This window comes from Mandrillus leucophaeus, unplaced genomic scaffold (assembly GCF_000951045.1).
Source record: "Mandrillus leucophaeus isolate KB7577 unplaced genomic scaffold, Mleu.le_1.0 Scaffold231, whole genome shotgun sequence".
Lineage (NCBI taxonomy): Eukaryota > Metazoa > Chordata > Mammalia > Primates > Cercopithecidae > Mandrillus > Mandrillus leucophaeus.
The window spans coordinates 1,252,864-1,277,067 of NW_012102377.1; the positions used below are offsets into that span (position 1 = coordinate 1,252,864).

Sequence of the window (24,204 nt, forward strand, 5' to 3'; positions counted from 1 at the left end):
GTGATAATTTTTTGTACTATTATAACTTTCTTGCATGTCTTTAATTATGATTTAAAAAACTTAAATGTAAGAAAAAAAGGAAAGGAAGAAAGTTGATGCCTTTAGTAAACTATGGACCCTCTCCCCAGAAGATTGTACCTGAGCTGGTGCAAAGAATGTTTCACTTGCCATCTCAAGGGATTTAAAAATCTACCAAAGACCATTCTTGAGCCGAGACTAAGAGCAAGTGAAGCTTAGGAAGGTGGCCCAGAGAAGCCAATCAGGCAGCTAGCTTCTGAGGAAAGAAGATATTTTGTTTGGGAAAATTCCAGAGGGAAAAAAGTAGGAAAGCCATGGTTTCAGGGTTTAGATGGATTTCAGGATAGTGGTTTTGAACAGGAGAGTGAATGGCTCAGGGGCCGGAAAGACAGAGACTTCATGACAAATACCTAGCTATGAGAGTGACAGGCCACACCTTGAAATGTGGTACAAATCATCATCAGGAAATCCAGGAATGAGAGATTCATACAGGGAAGAGGTAGCACAGAATAAAAAATGCCAGGCCAGGAATGGTGGCTCACACCTGTAATCTCAGAACTTTGGGACACTGAGGCAGGTGGATCACTTAAGGCCAGGAGTTCGAGACCAGCCTGACCAACATGGCGAAGCCCTGTCTCTAGTAAAAATACAAAAATTAGCTGGGCATGGTGGCAGTAGTCACAGCTACTCAGGAGGCTGAGGAAAGAGAATCACTTGAACCCGGGAGGTGGAGGTTGCAGTGAGCTGAGATCACGCCACTGCACTCCTGCCTGGGTGACAGAGCAAGACTCTGTCTCAAAGAAAAAAAGAATAAAACATTCCTAGTCTGAGTCAGACCTAGGGTCCGACTTTCACCTTACTCGTGTTTAGCTCACTGTTGAGAAGGCTGGCATCTCTAGGCCTCTTAGGTTAAAGAAGAGAGCTCATGTGGCGGTGTGAGAATTAGCTTAGCTAACACAAGTAATGTGTCTTATGTGAAACCTAGCATCTGGTGGCCCTAAGCAAATGGTAGCACATTACATGAGCGGATTTGGAGGAGTCCATTCATTACCCCCATGCTCTTACCAACAACACCAACTGAGGAGACGGGCTGTGCTGATGCTGTTTTCCACGATGCTCCGGAGGGAGTTGACCACTTATTTACTTTCCTTTCAGCAAAGAAAGCATATTGCAGGGCTCTAGCCTGCCCTGATTGAAAAAGATATCGAAACAGCTCCTCCTCCTTCTTGATGCCCACTTCATAGGGATACTGCACAGCAGCCTGGACTGCACGGACACAAGCCTCCTGAGCAAGACACCCAGGGTGCTGCTTCTGCATCTTCAAGAGGACCTCACTAAAAATGGTGTCCATGTTGGGCAAGCTCTGAATTGGCTTGTTGCAGAGTCTACGGGATTCTAGCGGTTGATCTGAAAGGAATAAGAATGATCAGAGCTTTGGAAATGGTACTTGTACAAAGGAAATATGAAAATATAATAATAACATTAACCTATTCAAATTCAAAGCACAAACTAAGGCTATTCATTAAGATATTTCATGTACATTAAACCTATGTACACTAACATCTCTGATATTTTTACAACATAGTCTTATAAGATAGAATTTAGTAGATTCAAAGCAATTTTAGATTACCTAGTTTAGGCATAAAAGTTGTATTTTCTTTTTAATCTAAGACCAAGATCATTTTATAATAGATTAATTATTAATTTAATTAATCAATCAATTTAATCAATAGATTAAATATTAATTATAATAGATTAAATATTAATCTGTCCAAGGAAAACAGTTCTGAGTTAATATTTTATTTATTAATTTTTAAAAATAATTTCAGCTTTTATTTTAGATTGAGGGCATATATATGCAGGTTTTTTACATGGGTATATCACACAATGCTGAGGCTTGGGATATGAATACTCCCGTCACCCCAGTAGTGAGCATACTACCCAAAAGTTGGTTTTTCAACCTTTGCTGCCCTCCCTCCCTTCCCTGTAGTAGAATCCCTAGTGTCTATTGTTGAGTGAATATTTTAGATTCAAAATAACCTTAACTCCATTCCTAATAGTAACAAAAACCAGAAAAGGAGACAGTGTGATATTGATGCAAGGATAGGCATACATATCAATGGAAGAGAATTGAGAGTTCACAAATGAATTCTTACAATTATAGCCAATGATTTTCAATACAGGTGCCCAAACAATTCAATGGAAGAAAGGAGAGTCTCTCTCTCTTTTTTTTTTTATTCACATTCAGAATGTTTATCTTAAAACAAAGAATCAGAGGAACATTAATAATAGAAAATCTATATGGAAATATTCACAATCTGCTCATTAAGAAATGGGAAAACAACTTCCCTGCCTTACTGCCAACCTGCTGTTTGAGGAGCCAGAAGTTGACGTGAAGTTGGAAGGTCACCTTTTCCAGCTAAACCCCACTGAATAGCTGTGTGCATTTTTATTCAAAGGCTCCACGACCAGAGGGAGCAGAACTGAGAACCAAAATACTGTTATTGGCAAGGGTTTGGCTCAAGGGTCTGAGATGTGTAAGCACCAAGAAGGGATAGGGAGATTGAGTAACATATGAAAAGGGGGGCTGTAGGAACAAGCACAGAGAAAGTAAGTCAACAATAAACTACTTCCACCCACAGCAAAGTGACTGTGCATGTACATCCACACTCTCAAGTGTGGGCTACACTGCACGCTGACTCATACTATCTCAAACGTGGTTTATTGGAAAGATTCTAGTCCCCTAAGGGCACTCAGTGTAGGAGCACAGTGACATGGTAACAGACATACACAAGCATACTGTTACCCTAAAGCAACAACACACTTTAGATCATAATCGTTCAGAAAAAAATCCTAGAAAGGAGCATCTTTCAACAAATGGTGGTGGGATAATTGGATATCCACACGCCAAAAACAAACAAAAAAACAAAACTTAGGTCCTTACCTAGCACCATATATAAAAAGCAACTGAAAATGGATCACAAATCTAAATTGAAGAACTAATACTATAAAAATTCCTAGAAGAAAATACAAAAAATTTTTCAGGACCTTGGGGTTAGGCAAAGTATTCTTATATACAACACCAAAAGCGTGACATATAAAAGAAACAAGAAATCAGACTGCATAAAAATTGAAGACTTTTGTTCTTCAAAGGATATCAATCGGAAAATGAAATGACAGCTGGGTGCAGTGGCTCACGCCTATAATCCTAGCATTTTGGGAGGCCAAGGTGGGTGGATTGCCTGAGCTCAGGAGTTCGAGACCAGCCTGGGCAACACGGTGAAACACCATCTCTACTAAAACACAAAAAATTAGCCGGACATGGTGATGTGCGCCTGTAATCCCAGCTACTCGGGAGCCTGAGGCAGGAGAATTGCTAGAATCTGGTGGGGCGGAGGCTGTAGTGAGCTAAGATCACACCATTGCACTCCAGCCTGGGTGACAGAGTGAGACTCCGTCTCTAAAAGAAAAGAAGAAAAAAAAGAAAGAAATGATAAGCCATAAACTAGGAGAAAATATTTGTGTGGTAGTCAGAATAACACCCCCACAAATGTTCATGTCTTAATTCCCAGAATCTGTGAACGTATTACCTCACATGGTAAAGGGATGTATCGGTGAGATTCAGATTAAAGACCTTGGCTGGGCGCAGTAGCCCATGCCTGTAATTCCAGTACTCTGGGAGGCCGAGAGCTCAGGAGGTCGAGACCAACCTGGGCAATGTGGTGAAACTCTGTCTCTACCAAAAATACAAAAAATTAGCTGGGCACGGTGGCACACCCCTGTGGTCCCAGCAGGCACACCCCTGTGGTCCCAGCTACTCTGGAGGCTGAAATGGGAGAATTGTTTGAGCCTGACAGGTGGCAGTGAGTGAGCCAAGGTTGTGCCACTGCACTGCAGTCTGGGTGACAGAGTGAGACCCCATCTCAAAAAAAAAAAAAAAAAAATCAAACCTTGAGATGGGGAATATTACCCTGTATTATCTGAGTGAGTGCCATCTAATCATATGAGTCATTAAAAGCAGAGAATCTTTCCTGACTGTGGTAAGGGGGATTCAACAAGGAAGAAGGGTTAGAGAAATGCAACATGCAAAGGACTTGACCTGTTAGCACTGATGTAGCTTTGAATATGAGGAAAGGAGAGCAAGAACTAAAGAATGCAGTATTTTCTAGAAGCTGGGATTGACCTTTGGTTTACAAGATCGCAAGTTTGCAAGCAAGAACATGGGGACGCTGATCCTACAGTGCAAAGTGCTGAGTTCTGCCGACAACCCAAATGAGCAGGAAACAGTTTCTCCCCTAGAGCCTCCAGAAAAGAGTGCACCAGCAGACACCTGGATTTTAGCCCAGGGAGACCTCTAGAATACTTCTAGGCTACAGAACTGGAAGAAAATAATTTCAGATGATTTAAACTGCTAAGCTTGTGGTAATTTGTTATCACTGCGATAGAAAATACAATTGGCACATCGAATATCAAATAAAGAACTTGTTTCCAGAATATGTAATGAACTCTTATGACTCAATAATTAGGTAAACAATGTAATTTCTTAAATGGGCAAAAACTTGAGCAGATATTTCATCAAGGAGCATATGTGAATGGTTAATATGCACACGAAAAGATGCTCAACATCATTAGTCATTAAGGAAATGCAAGTTAAAACCACAACAAATGTGGTAGACAGCCTCTAAGTAATGGGCTGTCATTTCTAGACTAGCTTACAAAAAGACTCTGGCTTCAGTCTTGCTCATACTTTCTTGCCCTCTCAAATTGGTCACTCTGATGGAAGCCAGCTGCCCTGTTGTGAGCCACCCTATGGCGAAGCCCACATGGCAAAGAACTGAGGGAGGCTTTTAGCCCACAGTCAGTGAGGAACTGAGGCCCTCAGTACAACAGCCCATACGGAACTGGATCCTACCGCTTGAGTGAGTTTGAAAGCAGATTCTCCCCCTGACTCTCAATCAGCCCGAGATGACGACAGCCACAGCCAACACCTTGATTGTAGCTTCGTTTGAAATCTGAAAGCCAGAAGACCTAGGACACTTGGATTCTGGACCCACAGAAATTGTGGAATAAATGTTTGATTTTAAGCCACTAAGTTTTGAGGTCATTTGTTATGCAGTTAGACTTACTAGAATGACTATAATAAAAAGACATCACTACTGAATGTTGGTGATGATGTAGAGAAACTGGAAGCCTCATACATTGCTTCTGAGAGTATAAAACAGCACATCGCTTTGGAAAACAGTTCAGTTGTTTCTTAAAAAGATAAACATAAACTTATTGTTCAACCCAGCAATTTCCCTCCCAGGAATCTACACAAGAGAAATGAAAGCAGATGCCATAAAGAAAACCTGTCTACAAATATTCATGGCAGCATTATTTATAACAGCAAAATCCAGAAACAATTCAAACATCCATCAACTACTGAATGAATAAAGAAAATGTGACAGAGCCATCCAATAGAATATTATTCAGCAATAAAAAGGATCAAACTGTTGACACATGCTACAATACAGATACAGATGAGCCTCAGAAACATTATGCTAACCAAAAGAAGCCAGACGCAAAACATTACACATGGTATGATGCCATTTAGATCCAATGTCCAAAAAATGCAAATCTATAGAGACAGAAAGATCAGTGGTTGCCTAGGGCTGGGAATGTGAATAGAAGTTAGTGGTAATGGGCACGAAGAAACTTTTTGTGGGAGTGGACAAGTCTTAAAATTGATTTATGGGGATAGCCGCACAATCTATGAGGCAAATCATGCCTCATTAAAGCTGTTAAAGTATATCTAAAAATGAATTTATCAAGAAAGGTACAAGACCTTTCAGAAGATAACGATACCATTTTATTGAAGAACATAAAATAAAACCTTAATAAAAACAGAAAAGCCCCATGCTCCTGGATATAAATATTTAATACCATAAAATATAAATATTTTCCATATGCATTATATATGAAATTTTAATAAGAATCCTTATGGTACTGTTAAAAAAAATAACTTTACGGAATGATTCCAAAGTTTTCATAAAATAATAAATTCATAACAACTTATAGTTACCAAAACTTCAGCTATACCAGAAGTTGTTTTCTATAATGTACTGGCATCTCTTAAAAAATAAAACCATTTAATCAAAAATGTACATCTTAGTTATTTAGACAGAAAGCCTATCAGGGCTTATACCAGAGCAATTTCACCATAAAAAGACATATGAACATGAGCCCATCTGGCATTGGGTGTGTTAGGCGTGTTCAAGGGAACGTAAGGTTTGGATGTAATAATGTGCACATGGTAATACAGATATATTGTATACTCTCAACCTCCTTTTTTAATCAAAGAGACAGGAATATTTTCTTAATGCTTGATTAGTAAGTAGTATTGGAAAGAATGAGTTTCTAAATTAATGATTTCCCATATGGTGTTAAAGAATAGGATTCAGGAATGGAAAGAAGACAGTGGTTAAAGGCATGTGGTCCCTCTCATCCTACTACTTTGAAAAAACATGAACTGTATCCAATAGGCCCACCAATTACTTGTTCGATTACCCAAAGAGTTGCCCAATCCTCAATTTATGGGAAAGCAAACTCAGCAGAGAAGAATGGGGAACTCCCCCAGGGTCTACAGATGATTTAATTTGCCGGTGACCTAAAAGGAAGGCAAGAACGGACGATGGGGAGAGGAAGGAGAGAACAAGAGCATGGAGGTGCAAGTGGAAGGCAGCCTGGGCGGCTGGTGCAATCTATGCCATGTAACAGGGCATAGACAGTGTTGGGATATCTTAGAACTGGATCTCTGTCTTGTGATACCACCTCTGTTCCCAGCATTCCTGGGGGTGCTTCTCAACATCATAGCACACATCAGATTTATTTGAAGAGTTTAAGAAGTTCAGATGCCCACATCATACCTCAAAATTAACTGTTGAATTTTTTAAGCGTAGTCATGCCCAGGCCTCACCATCGATTCAGTTAAGAATCTTTGCCGGGCGCGGTGGCTCACGCCTGTAATCCCAGCACTTTGGGAGGCCGAGGCGGGTGGATCACAAGGTCAGGAGTTCAAGACCAGCTCAACCAAGATAGTGAAACCCCGTCTCTATTAAAAATACAAAAATTAGCCAGGCGCAGTGGCAGGTGCCTGTAGTCTCAGCTACTCGGCAGGAGAATCGCTTGAATCTAGGCGGCAGAGGTTGCAGTGAGCCGAGATCATGCCACTGCATTCCAGCCTGGGTGGCACAGTGAGACTCTGTCTCAAAAAAAAAAAAAAAAAAAGAGAGAGAGAAAAGAAAAGAAAAGAATATTTAAAGGTGGGGCATAGTAAGACTATTCTTGAAAAGTCCAGAAGTTGATTTTAAAGTATAGTCTCTGGGAGCTCCAAGAGCAGAGTGTTGTCCACCACTGAATCAGGGACAGCTGCAGTTCCTGGCAATTTCGTTTTAGGCCAGAGATTGAGAAGAAAAGAAGGGGGAAAAAAGAGAGGAGAGAACAAAACTGAAACGAAAAGAAAGCCTGCTTAATGGTGTGCAGTAATTATTTCTGATCAGCATAATCCTATTATCCCGGGGACACTGAAAACCTTGCAGACTGCATATGGGCATTTTGGGAGCTATCCAAAGCACTTGTCTAGACCAGCCCTAGGGCCAAACTAAGCATATCCACTGGAAAATTTTGGATCCGGGCATAATTATAGATGGGTTTTCCCTGCTCAACTTCCTATCTCTTTCTTGCTGCAGCTATAACTAAGGAGGCTGTTATCTTACAACTTCGGTTATAAGATATTCAGAATTTCCCCTTTGGGTCTGTAAGTACTGCTGTTTTCAAAGTGTATTTCTTGTATACTTGGTAGTTTTCAAGTCACTCAGCAGTACCTACACAGTAAGAGAGGCAAGTGTCAGCATGTTAGCATCAGCCTTAGCTGCCCAGGGAAATGGGGAGGAAAGGAACTAATCAGTGATTCAAATACACTATTAATTGAATTCTTTCCTTGACCCACTCATATTTTGTCTTAGTTCTATGAGGTATTCTACGACATGTTTGATAAAAAAGATAAGTGAGTCATGTTTCTGAAGGAAGAAAAGGAGGTGATTATTTTCCCTTCTTCTGCTGTAATGGCAAGAAAAGATTTTTTCTGCCTAGGCTAAAGAGAGACTCAACAAGGGGTTCACGGAAATCGTGAACACAGACATAAAGGAATCTGTCTCTCTCTCTCTCTCTCTAACCCTGATAAACAGAAAGCTGTGTCCATCATAAAAGCTTTGCAAAGGACAGACAGAATAACTGTACCCTAACAGGCTTCAAGAAGGTGACCCACAGAACTTGTCTAGCAAGTAAAAAGGAAGCTCAATTTAGACATGTGCGTAGGCCTCCTATGTAAGACAGGTCACTCTGCTCTTTTGAAACATGTTCATATAAATGTTCACAGAGAGCAAAAATAAATTACAAAGTGAACAAGATAAAATGAAGAGAAAGACAAATAAAACCACTAAGGTTTTTTAAAAGCCACAACTCCAAAAGGACAAATAGACCAAGGTCTTTAGGCAGAATTAGAATTGTTAAAAGTGGCTAACACAGCCCAGCACAGTCACAGGAACAGGACCAGGGTTCATTACAGAGACAAAAACGGAGCATTAGGTTCCAGAGCTGAGACTCCCAGTTAGATAATTCCCTGTGCCCATTCCAGCTGGGGAAGGTTGAGAAAGAGAGAGCCTAGTCTCTTGGTTTTTGAATAATAGCACACACATTTAGTGTCATGTCAGAAACATGCACATGAGAACAGGAGTTCTTAGTTCAGAAACAGGCAGGCTGCTAGCCACAGGCATGTGCAAATATATAGCATTTTACAGGATCCTCCCCTCCCTGGTTTAGTCAAAGCAATCTGGTTTGGCCAAGTAATTCTGCATTGCACTACTGAATGCATTGCACTGCAGTAGTCTGGGAGGCTTCATAGAATACGAACATTAACATGCATAAAGCCAATGAACTTCTACACTCAACTCACCAGGATACAGTGTTAAGTTTGTAGAGGAATGTGCAGCTAAGTCCCAAATTGCGTTTTAGGTATGTTAACCTTGTACACTCCCTTCCCACCTACAGTTGGTTCCAAAAGTGCTGATTGGGACACTGACCACTGAAAATTCCCTTTTCTCCCTCCTTTTGTATAAGAAGTAGAAACTAAATAAACGTTCTTCATCTTCTTCTTCTTTTTTTTTTTTTTAAGCAAACATTTGAGCAGTGGGAGTGAGAATAGGTTGAATAATTGGAATATTGTTACAAATGGGAAAAGGGAACACAAAAATTTTACATGTATTTTTAAAACAGAGACAGACTTTGCATAACACAGAAGTCCCCACTTTAAAGTGTATAGTTCAGTGTTTTTCAGAATATTCACAAGGTTGTGCAACCATATGTGTATGTATTTTAACCATGCCTTTCATAACTGATTTACAAAAATATCTTTAAGACTATAGCAGCCAGGTGCGGTAGCTCACACCTGTAATCCCAGCACTTTAGGAGGGAGAGGCAGGTGGATCACTTGGGGTCAGGAGTTCGAGACCAGCCTGGCCAACATGGTGAAACCCCGTCTCTACTAAAAATACAAAAATTAGCTGGGCGTGCTGGCATGTGCCTGTAATCCTAGTTACTTGGGAGGCTGAGACAGGAGAACTGCTTGAACCCGGAAGGCGGAGGTTGCAGTAAGCCGAGATTGCATCAACATCACCTAAGCATGTTTGTTAGAGATACAAATTCTTGGGCCCCACCCCAGATTAAATGAATCAGAAAGTAATGAGTGGGGCCCTATCTATGTTTTAATAAGACCACCAAAAAGCAATTTTGATGCACAGTGAGGTTTGAGGACCATGGCTCTAGATCAAGACAATTGCTCTAGCTTTCCATAACTATAGATTTCTAATAAATGCATATATATTTAATGTAATTAACATATTGAATTTTTGTGGAAACTTTCCTTCAAGTTAATCCATCAATTTTGTTCTGCTAAATGACCACACACTAAAAACTATATTTAAAACAAAGAGGCTGGGTGTGGTGGCTTACAGCTGTAATCCCAGCACTTTGGGAGGCAGAGGCCGTGGATCACCTGAGGTCAGGAGTTTGAGACCAGCCTGGCCAACGTGGTGAAACCCTGACTCTACTAAAATTACAAAAATTAGCTGGGTGTGGTGGCGCATGCCTGTAATCCCAGCTACTCCAGAGGTTGAGGCAGGAGAATCACTTGAACCCGAGAGGCGGAGGTTGCAGTGAGCCAAGGTCATGTCATTGCACTCCAGCCTGAGCAACAAGAGTGAAACTCCGTCTCCAAAAAAAAAAAAGGAAAAAGAAAAATAAAGAGAAAAAAGAGGAAAGTGGGGAAGCACAAAAAGAAAAGATAGGCACAAGGCCTCAAATGAAAATGAAGGGCAAAATAAATAGGCCTCATTAAACTACAAAGTTGGTAAGAGAATAAATGGCAAATGTAGATAAGATTCTGAGTTAATCCTTGGTTGATCTGTCCTTTTCTCTACCTTGATCTCTAGTGTTTGTTTAATACAAAGCAGCACCAAGAAATCATAGGATTTCAAACAGTGGAACTCATTTAAAAAAGGAAAAACAGTAAGAGTCCTAGGGTTTCCGTAGGATTCTAATCACTAAACCCCAAAACAGACATTACACCCCAAAACCTTGCTTGAGTTGTGGCAAGGACAAATAACTAGGCACCCAACCACTGTACCCTGTGAGGTCTCAGAACATGATTTGAAACCAACTAATTTTGTTGAACCCTTTCTTTTACCAATACATAAAATAAAGCCCCAAAGGTGATTTGTTAAGGTCCATGTAGCTAAGGCTGAGAGCTCTGTCCCTCCTGACCTCGAGTCCCGAGCCCCTTTCTCTAACAGAATGCATCCTTTCCACACTGGCCTCCCAAAGGCATCCCTTTTTTGGGGGGGGTAAATTTAATGACTCAGATATTAGGAAAAGATCATTTTTTTTCAAGTCAAGAGTCTAGATTACCTACTACCCAAGCACAACCACTACTGAAAATTTGTTACATCGCCTTATAGCTTTTTCCTTATGCAAATATGTATAAGAACACAAGCACACACTTGTAAAATTTTCTATCTGGCTGTTTTCTTCTTAATACTATATGTAAGCAATTTTCCAAGTTCTTCAACTTTCTTTAAAAATGGAAGTTGTAATAGCTGAATGAAGTTAGTTCATTGAAATTATCGTTTTTACATAATTAATTTCCCAAAACTAAATATTTGACTTTCCAATATTTTATGATAATCGAAAAGCTTTAGTGAGCATTACTATATACAAATCTTTGTGTATTTATGTGATTATTTCTCTATGGTAAATTCCTAAGAATAGAAAAACTAAGTCAAAAGGTATGAGTAATTTTAAGCCTCTATATGTGATTTGTCCAATTGCCTTCTAGATAGGATGTATTATAAGCATTCTAATGAGAGCTTATTTAAACTCAATCTCACTGTATTTTTTCCATCTGTTCTTATCTGTTTGGCAAAAATTAGTGTCTTTTAAATCACTTTTTTTTGTTAATAAATTTTAAAAAGCATTTAAGAGTTAAGCGTACACTCACTTTACAACCCAGCAACACTATTCTCAGGTATTTACCCAAGAAAAAGGAAAAACTATGTCTACAAAGACTTGTGTAGGACCAAAGTGGAAACAACCTAAATGTCCATCAACTGATAATGGATAAACAAATTGTGGTTTACCCACACTGTGGAACACAAGTCAATTAAAAGGAAGAAAATATTAATGCATGCAACAATAGGAATGGCTCTCAAAAACATTATGCAAAATAAAGCCAGCCACAGAAAACTATATACTACTGCATGATTTCATCCATATGAAATTCTAAAAAAAACTGTAAAACTATGACAGAAAGTAGGTCACTGGTTGCCTGTGGCCAAGCGGAAGAAAAAAGGATTTATGGGGAAGGGGTATGAGAATCCTTTTGAGGGTGATAGAACTATATTTTGATTGTGGCAATGGTTACATAACTGTAAACAATTACCAAAATTCACCAAACTCCCCCCTTAAAATGCATGAATTTTATTTGTAGAAATTACACCTCAATAAAGCTGGAAAAAATAAAAACAAAACCAAAAACAATTTAGAAATGTTTGAGAAAACTAACTTATCCTAAGCCGGGGAATAAAACAAAACAAAAGCAATAATCACTTAAGAAATTTTGGAGAAAAACTAACATTTTCATTTTTGCTTATTTCCTTTCCATTTGTATCTGTGACCATACATACTCTAGATCATGATGATCATTACTCTATACATGACTATATACTATATAATTACAAATACATGTACATTTATATTCTAAACATTTTTATATCACAATTTTACATTTTTCTACATGGTCTTCATGATTATAATTTAAAATAGTAATACATAATTGTCTAAAGCCCTGAAGTGTTAAAAGGCGAATTACAGGTTTAAAGCAAATGGTGCCTCAATATTTGGATGCCACCAAGTGGACAAACTGTGTAATGTCATTAAGATTAAACACTACTTGGTAAGTTTTATAAAGTAAAAATGTTTAATTTAATGTTTAAAATTAATTTTAAATTGTCAATAAAATAAAGTGTAATCAGACCATTTTATAAATGTAGCTAAGGTTGAGACTTGAATCCAGGTCTCCTAGATCATGAACCTCATCTATTTCTTGAAGTAACTTAATTCTCAAATCAGAATCTAGGGAAATCACTTAAGGAAAAGAACTTCCTGTTTAAATTGAGACCTTTACAAACTAAAACTACAGATGTGAATGACAGACATGGGTCTATCTTTAGCAAACCAAAGAATCATTTAGGGACCTCCAAATGCAAATAGCCTTTGCTGTGTGTCTATCAAGTGACTTCTAACAAAACAACAAACCCCCTTGGGAAGCACGGTGATGAAAATACAGTGAAGGTTGCCTGAAAGGCAGAGAAAAACAGTAGGAAATTTATTTCTATTTGGGCAAGGACTTGCTGATTCTCTTTAGGGGCTTCCATTATTTTCTCCCCATTGTTCCTCACCTCTCCAGTTCAAGCTTTTACTTTCACATTGAAACAGTAACTGGCTAGAGCCACAAGAAAGAAAGATTATTTCAGGAAAGTGTTTGGTCTCTGCCAGGGTCAACAAAAGAATGACTCCTTCAAAAGAATGCCTTTGAATGACACTGGGCCATCGCCTGCCACCAAGCGGGAGATCAGCACTCTGTTCTGCCTGTGACCCAATACTCTTCCCAATTATTTTTTTCCGGCCATTTTTACCGTCTCCTTCTTGCTCATTTAAAGCTGACAACCTCCATAGACTGAAAATAAACTGTTTAAAAACAAACAAACAAACAAACAAAAAAACTCTAGGAGTGCCACTGAAAGAACTCTGAAAGGAACATCCCCAGTCCATAAAGTAAGAAATCACTGAGAGAAGGACATAATTCAGTTTGCAGAGACAGAAGTTCTCAAGGTCCACAGCTTTGCTGCAGTAAATTACAGAGCCTGTGATATGGTTTGGATGTGTGTCCCCTCCAAATCTCATGTTAAAATGTGATCCCCACTGTTTGAGGTGGGAGCCTGGTGGGAGGTTATTGGGTCATGGAAGCTGATCCCTCAGGAACGGTTTAGTACCATCCCCTTGGTGATAAGGGAGTTTTCACTCAGTTGATGAGGGATCAGCTTGTTTAAAAGAGTTTGAGGCCGGGCATGGTGGCTCATGCCTGTAATCCCAGCACTTTGGGAGGCCGAGATGGGCAGATCACGAGGTCAGGAGTTGAGATCAGCCTGGCCAACATGGTGAAACCTCGTCTCTACTAAAAATACAAAAATTAACCAGCATGGTGGTGTGCGTCTGTAGTCCTAGCTACTCGGGCTGCTGAGGCAGAATCACTTGAACCCAGGAGGCAGAGGTTGTGGTGAGCCAAGATCACGCCACTGCACTCCAGCCTGGGCAACACAGCAGGACTCCGTCTCAAAAAACAAACAAAAAAAAGAGGTTGGGACCTCCACACTTCTCTCTCTTGCTCTGTTGCCATATGACGTGTCTATTCCTGCTTCACCTTCAACCATGGGTAAAAGCTCTGAGACCTCACCAGGAGCTGAGCAGATGCTGGTACCATGCCTGTACACCCTGCAGAACAGAAGCCAATTAAACCTTTTTTCTTTATAAATTACCCAGCCTCAGGATTTTTTTTTTTTTTTTTTTTTTGAGACGGAGTCTCGCTCTGTCGCCCAGGCTGGAGTGCGGTGGTGCGATCTCGGCTCACTGCAAGCTCCGCCTCCCGGGTTTACGCCATTCTCCTGCCTCAGCCTCCCGAGTAGCTGGGACTACAGGCGCCCGGCACCACGCCTGGTTAATTTTTTGTATTTTTTAGTAGAGACGGGGTTTCACTATGTTAGCCAGGATGGTCTCAATCTCCTGACCTCGTGATCCGCCCGCCTCGGCCTCCCAAAGTGCTGGGATTACAGGCGTGAGCCACTGCGCCCGGCCAGGATTTTCTTTATAGCAATACAACAGACTAGCACAGCCTGTCTTCAATCTACTGAGGTGTTTGTCTGGTTGGTCGTTTTAATGTCTTTTTTAAATTTTACTTTATGTTCCGGGATACCTGTGCAGAATGTGCAGTTTTGTTACATAGGTAAACATGTGCCATGGCGATTTGCTGCACCTATCAACCCATCACCTAGATATTAAGCCCAGCATCCATTAGGTATTTATCGTGATGCTCTTCCTCCCCCTCCCCCACTGCTGACAACCCCCAGTGTGTGTTGTTCCCCTCCCTGCGTCCATGCGTTCTCATTGCTCAGCTCCCACTTATAAGTGAGAGGATGCGGCATCTCGTTTTCTGTTCCTGCATTAGTTTACTAAGGATGATGTCTTCCAGCTCCATCTATGTCCCTGTAAAGGACATGATCTCACTCCTTTTTATGGCTACACAGTATTCCATGGTGTATACGTACCACATTTTCTTTATCCAGTCTATCATTGATGGGCATTTGGGTTGATTCCATGTCTTTGCTATTGTGAATAGTGCTGGAATGTACACATGCATGTATCTTTATAATATACAATGATTTATATCCCTTTCAGTATATACCCAGTAATGGGATTGCTGGGTCAAATGGTATTTCTGGTTCTAGGTCTTTGGTGAATTGCCACACTGTTCGTCCACAATGGTTGAACTAATTTATATTCCCACCAACAGTGTAAAAGCAATCCTATTTCTCCACAGCCTCACCAGCATCTATCTGTTGTTTCATGACTTTAATAATCACCATTTAATAATCAGCATGAGATGGTATCTCATTGTGGTTTAAATTTGTATTTCTCTAACGATCAGTGATGTTGAGCTGTTTTTCACATTTGTTGGCTGCATAAATGTCTTCTTTTGAGAAGTGTCTGTTCATGTCCTTTGCTCACTCTTTAATGGGGTTGTTTGTTTTCTTCTTGTAAATTTGTTTAAGGTCCTTGTAGATTCTGGATATTAGACCTTTTTCAGATGGATAGATTGCAAACATTTTCTCCCATTCTGTAGGCAGTCTGTTCACTCTGATGATAGTTTCTTTTGCTGTGCAGAAGTTCTTCAGTTTAATTAGATCCCATTTGTTAATTTTAGCTTTCGTTGCAGTTGCTTTTGATGTTTTAATCATGAAATCTTTGCCCATACCTGTGTCCCGAATGGTATTGCCTAGATTTTCTTCTAGGGTTTTTACAGCTTTAAGTTTTATACTTAAGTCTTTAATCCATCTTGAGTTAATTTTTGTATAAGATGTTAGGAAAGGGTCCAGTTTCAATTTTCTGCATATGGCTAGCCAGTTCTCCCAGCACCGTTTATTAAATAGGGAATCCTTTCTCCACTGCTTGTTTTTGTCAGGTTTGTTGAAGATCAGATGGTTGCAGATGTGCGGACTTATTTCTGAGTTCTCTATTCTGTTCCATTGGTCTATGTTTCTGTTTTTGTACAGTACTATGTTGTTTTGGCTACTATAGCCTTGTTGTATAGTTTGAAGTTGGTAGTGTGATGCCTCCAGCTTTGTTCTTTTCGTTTTCGCTTAGGATTATCTTGGCTATATGGGCTCTTTTTGGGTTCCATATGAATTTTAAAGTAGTTTTTTTTTTTTTTCTAATTCTGTGAAAAATGTGAATGGTAATTTAATGAGAATAGCATTGAATCTATATATTACTTTGGGCAGTATGACCATTTTCACAATATTGATTCTTCCTGTCCACGAGTATGGAATGTTTTTCCATTTGTTTGTGCCCTCTCCGATTTCCTTTAGCAGTGGTTTGTAGTTCTCCTTGAAGACGTCCTTCACTTCCCTTGTTAGCTGTATTCCTAGGTATTTTATTCTCTTTGTAGCAATCGTGAATGGGAGTTCATTCATGATTTGGCTCTCTGCTTGTCTACTATTAGTATATAGGAATGCTTGTGATGTTTGCACATTGATTTTGTATCCTCAGACTTTGCTGAAGTTGCTTATCAGCTTAAGAAACTTTTGGGCTCAGAAGATGGGGTTTTCTAGATATAGGATCATGTCATCTGCAAATAGAGATGACTTCCCCTCTTCCTAATTGAATACCTTTTCTCTTTGAGAAGAAGTCTCGCTCTGTCAACCAGGCTGGAGTGCAGTGGCATGATCTCGGCTGACTGCAATCTCTGCTTCCCAAGTTCAAGCAATTCTCCTGCTTCAGCCTCCCAAGTAGCTAGGATTACAGGCACCTGCCACCATGCCCGGCTAATTTCTGTATTTTTAGTAGAGACAGGGTTTTACCATGTTGGCCAGGCTGGTCTTGAACTCTTGACTTCACCTTAGCCTCCCAAAGTACTGGGATTACAGGCAGGAGCCACTGCACCCAGCCCTTGAATATTCTTTATTTCTTTCTCTTGCCTGATTGCCCTGGCTAGAACTTCCAATACTATGTTGAATAGGAGTGGTGAGAGAGGGCATCCTTCTCTTGTGCCGGTTTTCAAAGGGAATGCTTCTGGCTTTTTCCCACTCAGTATAATATTGCCTGTGGGTTTGTCATAAATGGCTCTTATTATTTTGAGGTGTGTTCCATCAACACCTAGTTTATTGAGCGTTTTTAACATGAAGGGATGTTGAATTTTATCAAAGTCCTTTTCTGCATCTATTGAGATAATCGTGTGGTTTTTGTCAAGTTCTGTTTATGTGATAAATTATGTTTATTGATTTGTGTATGTTGAACCAGCCTTGCATCCCGGGTATGAAGCCAACTTGATTGTGGTGGATAAGCTGTTTGATGTGATGCTGGATTCATTTTGCCAGTAAATATATATATATATTTTTAATTGAGATGGAGTCTCACTCTGTCACCCAGGCTGGATGAACAATCTCAGCTTACTGCAATCTCTGCCTCCTGGGTTCAAGCAATTCTCATGCCTCAGTCTCCCAAGTACCTAGGATTACAGGGTGTGCACCACCATGCCCAGCTAATTTTTGTATTTTTAGTAGAGACAGGGTTTCACCATGTTGGCCAGGCTGATCTCGAACTCCTGAACTCAAGTGATCCACCCGCCTCGGCCTCCCAAGGGATTACAGGTGTGAGCCACTATGCCTGGCCTAGTTTGCCAGTATTTTATTGAGAATTTTTGCATTAATGTTCATCAGGGATATTGGCCTGAAGTTTTGTTTTTTTGTTGTATCTCTGGCAGGTTTTGGTATCAGGATGATGCTGACCTCATAAAATGAGTTATGGAGGAGTCCTTCTTTTTTAATAGGAAAAACATTCATGTGATAAAAAATTTAAAAAGCTACAGCAAGGTAAACAGTGAAAAGTCTCCTTCCAGTAGCTTCTGCTGGCTGACCAGCCCTCTTCCCAGAGGCAGCCATTAAACATTTCTTGTGAATCTCTTCAGAAATGTTTTATGCATAAACAGTTAGATATATACATTTTCCCTATGTTCTATCCCACCCCTCCTTTGTGTTATACCAGTGGCAAACCACTATATACAATAATGCTTTTTTCACTTAATAATGTATCATGGGCTTTATACCATATCAGTACAAACAGTTTCTCATTCATTTTTAAGCAGTATCATATTTCATCACATGGATGTACCGTAAGATATTTAGGAGTTCCTTATTTAAATGAACATGTATCTTGTTTACAGTCTTTGGCTATTTTTATTATTTTCTTACCTGAAACTCTCTGAGCAAATCTGATTGCTTCTTCAACCGGGTCTGAGTTCACAACTTTATCTAGAATGCCCAGCTCGAGTGCTTCACCTGCTAAAATATGTCTTCCTGAAATAAACAACAACAACAAAACAATCAAAGAACAATGTAAGATTAAAGCAAAAAGCATTACTCTCTCTAGTAGGAAAGGCTGTCTGTCTGGATGTAAATATCTACTATTGAATAAGGTAAGTAAGAACCACATTGACTGAGAGTAGAAAGATCACCACCAAGGTAACCAGGAAACTTGGATTCAAGCTCCAGCTCTACTTTCCACTATTTGTGTGATCATGAAGAACTGCACCAGGACCACCATTTCCTCATCAGCAAATGGCAATAATTATGCTTATCTCAGTAATTCTGAGTATTAAGTGAGAATAATAGATTCTCTTTATATTCTATAACTCTCTACAGAAGTACTTTATGAACTACAAATCTCTATAGAACTCTATAGAAAAGTGAGATGTTTAGTTTTTGATAATAATAACAGAAGTAGTAGCAGCAGAGTAATATATAGTATCTATCTTATCCCTAGCATACACCACTGGCTGTGGTTGGTTTAACAAAAAAAAAAAAAAAAAAAAAAAAAAAGACCAGGCACGGTGGTTCACGCCTGTAATCCCAGCACTTTGGGAGGCTGAGGTGGGCAGATCAACTGAGGTCAGGAGTTCGAGACCAGCCTGGCCAACATGGTGAAACCCTGTCTCTACTAAAAATACAAAAATTAGCTGGGCATGGTGGTGGGCACCTGTAATCCCAGCTACTCAGGAGGCTAAGGCAGGAGAATCACTTGAACCCAGGAGGTGGAGAGTACAGTGGGCTGAGATCACACCACTGCACTCCAGCCTGGGCAACAGAGTTAGACTCCATCTCCAAAAACAAAAACAATAAAAAAGAGAGAAAAAATAAAAAAAGATAGTTCCCAGACATAAATATAGTTAGCTCAATGAGAAAAATAAATAAATTGACATTCTATAAGGTATAATTAAAATTACATAGGACAAATGGGATGGACTTCTGCCAGTTTTTGGCTACCCAGCATCTCAACTCTTCCCTTAGTTTGTGGAATTGCTATTGTGTAGGCTTTGAAGCCCTGCCTCCTACTACAGAAGCTGAAAAGGACACAGATGATTAGACAATTGACAATTTGACTGTGGCAGCTGGAGTGTGGCTCATGACCCCAGTTAGTGAACCTAGTGCTCTGTTGAGGGTTTTTAGCTTGCAGTGAGTGACACTAAGCAGCAGCAACAGGTTAAACCTCATTTTACAGCTGCCAACATCTAGTGTCTGGCAGTGGTGGTGCTGGTACACTTAGCATCCAGTCATACCATTGGCATCCTCCAGTACAGAATGTCAGCAATAGGGGATATAGAAGTTTGATGAAGGTTTGCGCCGTTCCTAAATTTGCCTTGACAGTTCTTCACCCATTGTAAATATGCAATTTGATTGGCATATTCTGAGGTAAGAGGTAGGGGACATCAGCATCCCCTATCCCAGGGTCAGAGGGAAGGAGACAGTGACACACCGCTTGCTTTCTTGCCAGTACCATCTTGCCTTCTGAAAAGCAACCATCAAATCTGTCTTGGTGGCAACAGTTCCACAGTCTTCACTGCACTTACAGTGTTGGTGGATGCCATCGGAGACAAACCTTACGTTCCTGGTTCTTATTAGTGCTTCAGAGAACTACAAATGAGTTTTCTTGATTGGACAGAAAGTCCGGTGATTTTTTTTTTGTTTTGGTAGGTGTCTCTTTGAAAAGCAGTATTTGGGCAGTTTTCTGGAAGTATTTCTGAAAACAGGCTTTCAGACCTCCTCCTGGAGTAAGGAGTAGGGTAGGAAGTACATAAGTAGTTTCCGGGGTCAAGTATCCTGTGTATAAAATCATTTTGGTAAGTAGAGGGTGAACAGCCTACCCAGGTTAAGGGAACCAAGCAAACACAAAATGGAACATGGAAACCTGGATACTATTACAAAAGGATTTTGAGGTCAACTAAGCAGGGAGAATGTGAGCTACTCCCAGATGGACTACAAATTTCTTTAGCTGTAATGATTTCTTCTGGCTTGGATTTCACAAAATTGGAAGACTATCACTACTATTCTAACAGAGTCAATGGGATTCCAAGTACAGTCATACACCATATAACATTTCTGTCAACAACACATATATGATGGTGGTCCCATATGATTATAGTATCATATTTTTACTGTACCTCTTCTATGTTTAGATGTGTTTAGATACACAAATACTTTCCATTATGTTACAAATGTCTACAGTATTCAGTAAAGTAACATGCTGTATAGGTTTGTAGCCTAGGAACAATAGGCTACACCATATAGCCTAGGTGTGTAGTAGGCTATACCATCTAGGTTTGTGTAAGTAAACCATGATGGTCACATAACAACAAACTCATGTAATGATCATTTCTCAGAATATATCTCGTTGTTAAATGATGCGTAGCTGGACTTTTATCCTGTTTCGAAGAACTAAGGATCTAAAGACATGGCTCTGTATATCCAATCCAGATTCTTAGGCTGTAATTTAAATTTGTTTTTTCTTATGACACCATAAGTGTAGATGACAACCACTGTCCAATGTGCTCTGATAAGAACCCTGTGTGCCCTAAGGGAACTGAGGCTGAGAGTTCTCTTCTCCAACCTAAGTAATCTCAATTTTCTCCAATTTTCTTGATAGCTTCTTTCCTAACCTTTAAAATTTTTTTCCACATGGAACTCTTTCCAAATGTCATATTCAAGTTTTCCTAAAATTGTGCAGACTACTCAAAAAGACAGGTGTATAATTCTAATGTTAGCTCTCTTCTAATTCACTGTGACCTTTTCTATGCAAATCAAAACCCCATCATATTCTTACTGTTTTTACCTCTTTTCTGCATGTTAAAAATAGTGATATTTCTTTAAGCAGTGCTTTGGGAAAAGGCCAATCCTAGTTCGTTTTATTTCTTTTTGTCAAAGCCAGTTTTCCTGATTTCTTCCAATAATCTTGGTTTCAGGCAATACTGCAAATAGGGCCACAAAATTATTCAGTATTCCCCCACATGCTTTAAGTTTCTGTAAACCCTCAAATTTACAGACTCATTTCACACTATTATGATTTCCTCCTATATTTTAGGCTTCTTTGCTTCCTATTTTATCTTTTGCACAATAAATTGTCTCATGTGCTTTGAATTTCTGAAGTATGTTAGATCCTAAGCATCCTTTTATGAATTTGACATTAAATACTTAAAATAGTTCACATTCTTTAAACTGTACTTATTATACCATTGTAAATTAAAACAATATCTACTTGATTTATTGAAGGAAATAAATGTCATATTTCTGGACTTTCTCTCCTTTTATACGCTACACTACAGATTTATAAAATCATCCCCCCATTTAAAAGAAAAAAGCCATTTTTAATGCATATAGCCTCACAATATTTTCTTTTCTTTTGTTTTTTTCTTTTTCTTTTGAGACAGAGTCTCACTGTCACCCAGGCTGGAGTGCAGTGGTACAATCTCGGCTCACTGCAACCTCTGCCTCCCAGGTTCAAGTGATTCTCCTGCCTCAGCCTCCCAAGTAGCTGGTACTACAGGTGCATGCCACCACCCCCGGCTACTTTTTTGTATTTTTAATGGAGATGGGGTTTTACCATGTTGACCAGGCTGTTATCAAACTCCTGACCTCAGGTGATCCACCCGCCTTGGCCTCCCAAAGTGCTGGGATTACAGGCGTGAGCCATGGTGCCTGGCCCGCCTCACATTATTTTCTAATTTGGCTAATGTATGCACAATTTTATATCATGGTTTCTATGTCAAAAGATGTGGATTTCTACTGGCAGTTCTCGAAGGGGTCTTAGGACCCCTTTGCCCTCTTAAAAATTATGGAGAACTCCAAAAAGTTTTTGTTTATATAGGTTATATCTATCAATATTTACTGTATTAGAAATTAAAACTGCAAGCTTTTGTCTGGGTGTTGAAATTACAAGGCTAGATGCTGTGACTCACACCTGTAATCCCAGCACTTTGGGAGGCCAAGGCAGGCGGATCACCTGAGGTCAGGAGTTTGAGACCAGCCTGGCCAACATGGTGCCCCCCGTCCCCCGTTTCTACTAAAAATACAAAAATTAGCTGGGTGTGGCGCGAGCCTGTAGTCCCAGCTACTTTGGAGGCTGAAGCAGGATAATTGCTTGAACCTGGGAGGCGGAGGCTGCAGTGAGCCGAGATTGTGCCATTGCACTCCAGCCTAGGCGACAGTGGGAGATACCATCTCAAAAAAAAACAAGAACAAAAACAAAAATCACTGCAAGCTTTAAAAATGTTTCTTTATTAGTTCATTTTAAAATAATAAACTCACTGCATGTTAGCATACATGTTTTTATGCAATAATAATTATATAAAAATTTAAAAATTAGTGAGAAGAGTATAATTGTTTTAAATTTTTGCAAAGTTATTTACTGTCTGATTTAACAGAAGACAGCTGCATTCTTATTCTCCTGTTGCTTCTGCATTCAATCTGTTGTGATATCACACAGCATATTACAGTCTCTGGAAAATTCCACTACACATTTGTGAGAAAGGCAAGTAATGTCTTATTATTATGAAAATAGATCTGATCTCAAGGACCCTGTAAAGGTCTTAGGCCATACCCAAGAGTCCCTGGACCACACTTTAAGAATCTTGCGATTTAGATAATCATTCTTCATAAATATTACATAGCATCCTAGTATGTGAATGTTCCATAGCATTTACTTGTGGCTGGTATAATTTTAGTTCCTTTGAAAGTAACCTTTTGTTTTGTTTTTATCCTTTGGAAGCTTGCAGGATTCCATTTTCTGGATGTTTAAAATCTTTACCAAGACATATCAAAGAATTATCTCCTCATCAGTTTTTCCAAGAAAATGGCATGCTAGTTAAAGTACAATCTCTGATGCTATTCAATGTCTGAAGAATTTCTTCTATTTTTTTCTTTTGGTTATTGCTTTCATTTTGCCTTGTGCTTTGGGAGCACTTATTATTCAAAGCAGAGACCTCTGTTATATATCTTCCATGTCTGCTATCTTTATTTACATTTTATTTATCTTTTTGCTAAATTCTTCTGAATTCTCTAGATGTGTCTCTTTTTATCCTCTATGTTGTTGATTTTGTAATCTATCCTATCACATCTTTTTATTACTTCAAAAAGAAATTATTTTGGCTAAGGTTTTGATTTTAAATATGGTGCTCTTATTTAATAAAATATCTTCTTTTCTAATTTAGAATAATGTGAGTTTTCTAAACTTTTTTGTTTTCTTTAACGCTTAAGTAGATTCACATTTACATTTCATTTTTTTAAGTCATAAAATATTTTCGTAGGTTTTAGGGTTGCAGTTGTTTTAGTTTTAAGAATTTTTGTGTGTCTGTTTCTTTTAACAATATTTGCTGATATTAATTATTTCTGCCTGAGAGCCTTGAGGTGCTAGTACTAAAAAAAATACAGAGAAAACCCACCTGGACCTAGAGCTAAAAGGCAAGCAGGATAAAGATGTTACTCCCAATTCCTCTTCCCCCCTCAAGTATTCTGGGTAGTCAGAGGTATCCCACCAAAGTCTAGAGCTCAAAGCCTGTCCTGTGAATGAGTATAGAGTAACTCATCAGGGCTGGGGCCAAGCTTTATGAGAATACAGCAGAGCTTTCTATGCTTTTCTGTGAACAAAGAGGACAGCGCCTAGAAAATAAAACAGAAAGAGGAGCAGGACACTGTAGTCCTGTCAGCTGATTGGACAGAGAACATCAGGGAATGAACTGCAATATGATCAGGCATATCCTCTGTGGTTAATGCTAAAGATTCCTTCATTTTCAGATGGCATTTTAAGGAAATTGTGGAGAAGATTGCTGTTGTAATCACTCTACTTTCCAGAATTACCTCTCTTACGGATTTCAGAAGATCAGAAAGGGTTAGCCACCTAAATCTATTTACTCATTAATTTCCTATGGGAACAGTG

At 39.3% G+C, this 24,204-nt stretch overlaps 1 protein-coding gene across 2 annotated transcripts in view; it reads right to left on the reverse strand.

Moving 5' to 3' along the window:
* EHHADH (enoyl-CoA, hydratase/3-hydroxyacyl CoA dehydrogenase) overlaps positions 1–24,204 on the reverse strand; it is a 72,403-nt gene that overhangs the window by 12,766 nt on the left and 35,433 nt on the right. For both annotated transcript variants that reach the window (XM_011981870.1, XM_011981869.1), the window contains exons 5-6: positions 18,192–18,296; positions 1,084–1,425 (exon numbers count right to left, since the gene is read on the reverse strand). In XM_011981870.1, the coding sequence (XP_011837260.1) occupies positions 1,084–1,425; positions 18,192–18,296 (447 nt within the window). The remainder of the gene's footprint in view (positions 1–1,083; positions 1,426–18,191; positions 18,297–24,204) is intronic.